Source organism: Perkinsus marinus, assembly GCF_000006405.1.
Source record: "Perkinsus marinus ATCC 50983 genomic scaffold scf_1104296974734, whole genome shotgun sequence".
In the NCBI taxonomy this organism is placed as follows: Eukaryota; Perkinsozoa; order Perkinsida; family Perkinsidae; genus Perkinsus; species Perkinsus marinus.
In genome coordinates, this window is record NW_003201001.1 from 108,382 (window position 1) to 116,453 (window position 8,072).

The 8,072-nt window shown below is 46.7% G+C and overlaps 2 protein-coding genes and 1 non-coding gene across 3 annotated transcripts in view; 2 read left to right on the forward strand and 1 right to left on the reverse strand.

Moving 5' to 3' along the window:
• The first annotated feature begins 1,056 nt into the window (after window positions 1–1,056).
• Pmar_PMAR008421 lies at window positions 1,057–1,129 on the forward strand. The gene has a single exon. It is a non-coding gene; the product is annotated as a tRNA-Lys (tRNA).
• A 325-nt stretch (window positions 1,130–1,454) lies between these two features.
• Window positions 1,455–2,133, forward strand: Pmar_PMAR008422 (small GTP-binding protein sar1, putative). Its single transcript, XM_002765775.1, has one exon. The coding sequence runs from the start codon at window positions 1,495–1,497 to the stop codon at window positions 2,092–2,094; it is 600 nt and encodes a 199-aa protein (XP_002765821.1). The 5' UTR covers window positions 1,455–1,494; the 3' UTR covers window positions 2,095–2,133.
• A 4,421-nt stretch (window positions 2,134–6,554) lies between these two features.
• Pmar_PMAR008424 (conserved hypothetical protein) overlaps window positions 6,555–8,072 on the reverse strand; it is a gene marked incomplete at both ends in the record, with an annotated part of 3,177 nt that continues 1,659 nt past the window's right edge. Inside the window, 7 exons of the mRNA XM_002765776.1 lie at window positions 6,555–6,685; window positions 6,728–6,790; window positions 6,837–6,924; window positions 7,158–7,262; window positions 7,313–7,401; window positions 7,592–7,671; window positions 7,899–7,960. Coding sequence (XP_002765822.1) covers window positions 6,555–6,685; window positions 6,728–6,790; window positions 6,837–6,924; window positions 7,158–7,262; window positions 7,313–7,401; window positions 7,592–7,671; window positions 7,899–7,960 — 618 coding nt within the window. The remainder of the gene's footprint in view (window positions 6,686–6,727; window positions 6,791–6,836; window positions 6,925–7,157; window positions 7,263–7,312; window positions 7,402–7,591; window positions 7,672–7,898; window positions 7,961–8,072) is intronic.

Below are 8,072 nucleotides of genomic sequence, written 5' to 3' on the forward strand. Positions count from 1 at the left end.
ACGTGTGCCAAAACCAACAATAATTCTCCTCATCGTCATCAGTACACGTGGCTGACTTCGCGCATATCTTCCACAATATTAAACGCCCAAGTTGAGCAGCTCAGCGTAGTATACGGCAGTGCGACGGTCAGTAATCTCATCAGCTAAGTGCATTCAAGCAGGTTCTCCTCTGCCTAGGAGTCAAACTAGACCGAAACCGCCTCCCTTTGAGCCTCCCGGAGGACAAGCGAATGGGTATGGAGACACTAACGAGGTAGTTGGCGTAAGCGGCTGAGTCAGCTTGCGAATCCGACCTGAGCTAGGGTCAGGCGGGCTGAGCCTAGCCCAGAGCAAGGTCCGCGGGAAGCGGGAACTGAGACCTCTCGGGACTAAGAGATAGCAGCATAGTTGGATCATGGAGGAAGCGCGCCACGCAGATCGTACCCCTTGAACTACTGGCCGCCCTCGCTGCCTCGCACCTTCCCTGCATCATTGAAAGGGAGATCAGCATGTCTATACGTGAGCGGCGAACTAGTGTAGCACGCACTTGTCCGGGACACTTCGGGTCGGAACTTCCCCCCGTAAATTACGTCAAGCTATATATGCAACTTCACACGTAACTGGAAGCAACGAGGTCAACCGTCCCCCGAAGAGGTTCGAAGTGCGACCGAGAGGGAGCTGCAGGAACGACAGGCAGGAAAACGCGGACGGACCCCCGAAGTACCAGCTCTACACAACTGGCTACCAACAATATGGAAGGTGGTGTTTCTACCCCTCCCATGGGCTTTTCTGCACTTGACGGACTTGCTGCGGTGCTTGCTACACCAATAACAACTCGGGACACTGGATCGCCAATCGCAAGTTTTCTCGCACGATTTGGATCATTTTCAACAATGCTTCCGTCTGAGGAGCTGATATAGATTGGCGTGCTTGGTCTATTGAAACGGCTGACTTGTCGACGCACGCGTTGGACACCTTCACTGTTTCCAATAAAGAACTCATGGCCCGAGACAAAAGGTCGTAATGATAAACCAAATCCCAGCAAGGGGAATGAGAGTTAGACTGCATCAATCATCAGCCTCGGTAACTCAGTCGGTAGAGCGCGTGCCTTTTAAGCCCGTGGTCGTGGGTTCGAGCCCCGCCCGAGGTGCTTCCCCTATTTCAACACCGTTTCTGCTCACATACAGTGCCACATACAGCCAGACTCTTCACGTCAAAACTAACAGGAAACTTTCACATGAATTCTTTTATCCCCGACGCATTCCGCTGTGCCTAGCACAAATAAAATACAAAGTAATAACGATTCCCACCATGCCTGCGCCGATAGAAATGTTCGCTCAGTAGAGAGAGAGGACCCAGCTCGACTCAACTCAACTCGACTCGACTCGACTCGACTCGACCATCATCAAAGTCGATCAGATCGGCGCGCGCGGTTGACGGCAAGAGCCGCGTCAACGCAGACTACTGATACCAGCAGTGACTAGCTTCACTCAGCCTTGCTAGAGAAGAGAGTAAATGTTCATCGTAAACTGGTTTTGGGATACTCTGAACTGGCTGGGACTTTCTCACAAAAACGCCAAGATACTATTCCTCGGCCTCGACAATGCTGGAAAGACGACTCTCTTGCACATGTTGAAAGATGACAAGGTGGCCACTCACGTACCTACTTTGCATCCTTGTTCCGAAGAGCTTCTCATCGGCAAAATAAGATTCCGTACATTCGACTTGGGAGGTCACGAGACGGCTAGAAGGATCTGGAAGGACTACTACGCCACCGTTGATGGAATTATTTTTCTTGTCGATGCCGCTGATCGCACGAGATTCCCCGAAGCTGCTGAAGAGTTAAGACACCTTATGGAAAGTCCCGAGCTCCAGAACGTTCCCATTGTGGTCTTGGGCAACAAAATCGATGTGAGAACTGCCGCTAGTGAGGAAGAGCTGCGACAGTCTTTGGGCCTCTACGGGCACACTACCTTCGGTAAAGACATCAACAAGCAAATGGTGAAGAACGCCCGAGAGTCCGGTATCAGACCAGTGGAGGTGTTTATGTGCTCAGTGGTGAAGAGAATGGGCTATGCTGAAGGCTTCAGGTGGCTCTCTGAATTCTTAGATTAGAAGGTGCTTCCTTGTCACTTTATCTGTACTCTTTTCAACAAGGATGTGGTTGCTCGTGTTAGAGTTGTAAATGGTCTATCTGCGAATTTTCATTCTTGTAAATCTACAAGAAATTTTTGGGAAATTCTCCACCGTTTATTTGTTCTTTGTTCAGTGGTGTGTATATAATTTCAAGTCGAATGCTTTTTCAAGTAGTTGTCAACACAGTTATCGCTTCCGCATCCTTTCGCTGCCTTGCAAACGCTTCAAGATTGCACGATGACTGGCAAAGGAAGGGACCAGGGAGCAGTTAACCTCGCTGAAGTCGGCGATGGCTGACGAGCTCTGTGCGTCTACGTGACGGTAGAATACAAACGACTATTAACCGCATTAATGAGAATGACAGATTGAGGTTAGTTTCTTCGGAGTAGTAGAGTATGTGTAATAATTACAGACCAAAATGCTAACCACTAGCGATACTTGAGCTTGGCTGAGAAAATTTGTTAGGGTTGTATCGTAAAAAGCTCTTCCAGGTTGATATGGAGGCGCAGTGGCTCTATGCTCTGCAATGTTGAGTAGAAATGAAAAGCAGGTACAGCGGAGCGAAGCAGGGAGCTTGTCTGTCCTGAGTCAGCCTCCTTAGTAGTGACGGAGCATTTTAGGTTGGAACGCAGTAGACTTGCCAGATCTGACAGGAAGCTTTTAGTTGTGGAAATTATGGAAACTTAGGATGATGGATGAAGAAATTTTTCGGCAGGAAGGAAATGGAGGCGTTGACTTGAGCTGGATTGCATAGTAAAATTACGGACCTTGGTGAAAGGCTGCACCAGCAGCGTTGTGGGGTTTGGGAATATCTAGAAGAGTTCTGAGTCTTTTTACCACCTTTCTTGCGGAACGAAATCTTTTATCGCGAGACGATTATTTCGATTATGTTTTCTAGCTATGACTAGATTGGGGTTGTCGAATTGTCGAAATTTCCCTTGAAAATTGGGAAGAAATATTCCTGGTTTGAACATGTACGTGCTCATGGGAAAACCCATAACCCGTGCGAAATACAGAATGACGTCAGCTGCCTCGGCGCCGGGAAGTCCCGGGTGGCTGTGAGTCGGTAAAGAAAGGGCTAATAAAGGTTGTGGATGATAATACCGAGCGACAAATGGCGGCGTAGGATCGGGCTATTAGTCTTACAGTGTGCCCACACACTGGGCAGGAAGCAGGAAAGAGCTCGTCGAGAGCTTTTGCATGGAACCTCCTGAGTTCGTCTGCTATTCACATGCGCTGGCAGATCATGTCACGTATCCCGATGTGAAAATAAATGTGCATTCGCATCCAATTCACAGTTGAGCGGCGCCGTGACGATTCCGTTGCGCTTGTATAGTCCATACAAGCTGAAGTCCTCAGTTGTCCCCCTACCTTGAAAACTCAACCTCATATTGCCCACTACAGTATGGCGGCCAAGTATGGCCATTCTTTCACCAGATCTCTGCATTTGGCATCAAATAGTTTTCAATGTCGTGATAACACAGCAACGTGAGGGTCTTGTTTTCCTCTGTTATAGTATAGGAACGCACGCGGCTGATTGAAAACACTTCACCCGAGGCTTAGCTTGTGAACTTTGTCCTCGTGCCTTCTCATCCTTATATAGATTAAACAAGCGATATGAACGCGACATGTCGACATCTCGGATGATCGGGAAATATGCACAGAGTCAATCACATATGTTGGTGACAGGATAAGCTTCTGAGGAATTTCATTATATTCCTCTCCAAATTCGTATGTGAACTCCTATATTCAGTGAGGAAGTTGAGGAAAGCTATCGTACACTTCAGCACTGCCTCATGAACCTACAGTTTTGGAGATTCCACTTGAAAGGGATGAGAGGGAATAGTCCACGCCATACGCGAGAGCATCTCCCCAGCTGATTGAGAAAGTTTCAGGTAGAGTGACACTATCGAGCTGATGATGCATTAGTCATCATTCGTTGTTTCCAACACAAATCTCATCGCTCAGAAAAGACACACGCAACTGTAATTTCGTTCGCATAAAAGGTACAAAATAGGAACGAACGAGCATTCACATTATACTGCAGCATTGATTCTGAGAATTCATTCGCTGTATATAGGCATCTTGAGGATAGGGCTGTTGACCATGATATGCTGACTGTTGCGATTGGTTAACCTGAAAAGAGCCGTCACCAACCACCTCATCCACGGTGCCAACATAAACAACAAAAAAGTCGTTAACATGAATGAATGTCGCCCCAAAAGTTTTGGGCTAAAACTGTGTTCTGCTGCCTATAAGATCAGGACGAGTTAATGCTCAGCGAAGTATGAGAGCTTTTACATCCTGGGAAATTTCATTGGCTGGATTATGCGACCAGTTCGAAGTCAAACGTAGACAATATGCGAAGCACAACTGATATTTCCATAAAACTCTTATACAAGCGATCTCTTTGAAGCCAATATGCGATCATTACATTGACATAAGGCATAAATACAAACGCTTGCGACTCAACATTCGAAGTTCAGGAGTATATACCCAACGCAATTCCACTTGAGGCGGCACTCGAACGATTAACTTACTTGTGGATTGCCTACGGCATTCTGAGCACCAGCAAAATTGAGTGTCATTTGACTGCCGAGTAGTTGAGCGGTAGGCGTTCGTATCAACCGCTGAAGATCCGGTACTGTGTCCTTCCAAATTGTGCCCTGAAACGTTTTCAGGTTCTAACCTGTTATTAGCTAGACATGACCAACCCTTGAGGATACGCCTAGAGCGTGGAATCCGAAATTTCCTGTTGGATTGCGAGCCAACCGAGCAATGATGAGAGCACTCTGCTGCCCGGCATCACTCAATCGATAGCGACACAACTCCGCGCCGGTACCTATCATCAGATGAATACATTAAGAGCACAATTTCTGAGTATTGTCCAAGTTATTCATGGATTTTTGGAACAAGATTTTAAGTTCTGATATCAAGCCAATTAATGGGCGACCCAGTTGGCAATTAAATCACGAACGCAAATACCCTCTACTGATTGACCAGGGTCCACTTGCGGGAGGTTATATATCGTATAATAACGATTTCCAAGCGGTTGAAGACTCTCAGCCCCAGACAATCTCTGTGATTGATCGTCGAAGAGTCACAGCTCTGAACTCCTCGCTGTTCCAGTCCATGTTAGGCAAACTGGCTATCGCGAACATTGTTCGCGTCGCGAACCTCGCGATATCACATTCCTTAAGTAGTTAGCACTGCTTGAGCACATACATGAGACTCTAGTATGAAGTATAAATTATGTAGAGACTACACGTATCGTAGAGACTACGCAGGTCCCTACCAAGGCCTCTGGGCAAGAAATACTTCTTAACAATTCCCACCCAACTCCGCTTCGCGTGGACCAGACCCGGATCTAAGAAGCCTTATTTAAAGGCCTCTGTCTTCGGAACAGTCCACGGTCGTGGAGGTGGGGGAACGAAGGGATCGACGACAAGTGGACAATACCCACCTGTAATAGAATTTATCGTCGTTGGTTAGCCGGAAAAGGCTCACCCCTGTGTGTAGCATCCGACCGTTCTTCCGACTCACGGGCTTGGGTGGGGGAGGGGTTGAGGGGAGAGAGGGGTTGTTACACCACCGTAGTTGCTAACTTAGCAGTATCTTGTGAGAAATATGGCACTCCCTTGACGCTTGACAAGTAATCAGCGGGAAGAACACTCTATCCGGTGCATTGAGAGCGCTTAGTCTGTGGAAGTTAATTCCAGAAATACGTTCCTTCGAGTAGCTTCCCGGCTCATAAGCCTCAGAGAGCCTGGAAGGCAACTTGAAGGCAAACATCCTTGGACTTCCTAGTCTGGAGCCGACAGTTCCACTAGTGTTCGGCTCAGGCGCAATTCTCGTTGCACCATTGCACACCTGGGTTGAATCCCAGGCTGAGATTCAGTGATGGCCGCTACAACTCCAAGCTGTTTCCAAGCTCTCTCTCTCTCGAAAGACCGAATAAATCTCATGCTAATTTCGGCAGCTATCATCAGAGAACATAGAGCACGGGAGCGAAATCGGTATCGCCGTGCGACTGCATAGTTTGAAAGTGTAACATGAAATAGCTGAATTCCAATACTTGTGGCGTTCTGAGCGTTGGACAACCAACTTGGTCGTTGGATGCACAGCCAAACACAACGACATGGTAGCTCAGGTGATCCGCCTTGAAGACAACCGTTCAGAGATACAGATGTGCATTGCGAGAGGAATTACGAGCAAACGCGAGTGAGCTACAGAAGAGAACAGAAGTCTCAAGCTTCGAACTGTCTAAACTTTTATCCTATACGAATAAATTTTTGAGAATTTCTGTCAATTGACCTAACTTCTGATACCTAGTATATGAGTCTTACTTGCATCCACCACTCTACAGTACGGGTTGGCAACTTGCGCAAATGTAATGCCTCTCCTGAAAGATACTTTCTGCGCACAGCGAAGAATTCCACTCACGTGTAGATATTGATAACGAAAAAGACGTTGAAGACTGATGGGCCGATCTGGTTCATATTCAGAATGATTTGTTCATCATCGCCACTTCCCTCGCCCGTCAGATTATCTCCAGTGTGCACCACAGCGCCTGACGGAAAATCTCAGAAGAGAGAGCTGAAACGATGCTCACCAACTGCACTATGAGGTCTCTCACTACGAAGATTCCCGAAGAAAACAGTTTCCAGTACTTCGCCTAAAGAATGGATGATTCTGTCGAACCAGGAGCGCACAAGTCCTACCTGTCTGATCCATCAAAACACAGCTAACATCCAGGTCAACTTGGCCGAAAGTCGTATCCCAGCCTAGTCCGCAGACGATTTGCTGCGTCTGGAAAGAAAAAGGACAGTTGGAGTTTGACCAAGACTTCAGAATTGAAGTGAAATCAGCTCGTCTTTCCAACGTCTACTCTCTCTTTATGCTGTTCTAGTGTTGGGAAAATTTTGTCTAGTATGAATTCGAAAAATATTAGATTCTCGCGCTGGGAATTTGCATCCCGTGAAAATTCGAAACTTTGCCCAACTATTCCGCAGAGAGATCTGAACTTTCCCCAACCCTATCACATTTCTGCCAAAATCAAACACGTTCCCTTTCTGCATTTGAAAGTTAACTGCGCATACCGCGTTCTGCCCAGAAGCTCCAACTCCGGGAATGTATCGTCGCACAATCTGAAAAACCGTACCGTCGACCTATTCTGTACCATCCTGAAAAGAATTACCTGTGTCAGCGACGGCAATACATCCATGAAATGCTGACCATCGCAAGGCTCACTCAACGCGTCGAACACGAATCCACCGTTGTATGCACCTGAAATCGTTCGATCTGATTTCCACGATTCAACTAACCAACTACGTGAGAAGGCTCCCACTATAAGAGCTCTGAATTTTCCGTATTGGTTCATCGCCGATCGAAAAACCTGTTCGGAAAATTATTTTTCTACTTCAAAAAAATCTTACCGGACTCCGCGTTGATTCGTCCGTCACAACAACAGTACCACTTTGAACTTGGCCTAGAGAGCCTCCGGTGTAGCAAAACACCGCGATGATTATCAACGGCACATTCTGAGGCATTTTCGATCTGATAAAAAATACGACCATGTGACAAAACTCACAAACTGTTTTCGAGCGACACTTTGTGGGAAACCAATGTTAAAAGAATTCTGACGAGTGCTGATTCGATACGATATCTTTCACAACAGCAACGAAGGATTGATATAGCTTCAACGACGCTCAGCTCGGAATATATACTTAATCTATGAGTGTTCACCAATTCAACAACTGTTTTTATTACAAATTTAAAGTCACTTTCTCGTCAACTCCGTCTTTTCTACCGTCCAACTCATCGCCGGAATGGACCAGTGCTTTCCCTAGCGCTTTAAGGTTATTATAATATGCGCAGTCGACAATTACACCTGAACTGTAATCAGTGTGAACGAGGACAAGAGAGAATCTATAGGCACAACTTGAAAGATACGGAAT

Bases quoted from the DNA above. Each gene is read 5' to 3' on its own strand.
- Pmar_PMAR008422 (XM_002765775.1), top strand. From the start codon at position 1,495: ATGTTCATCGTAAACTGGTTTTGGGATACTCTGAACTGGCTGGGACTT.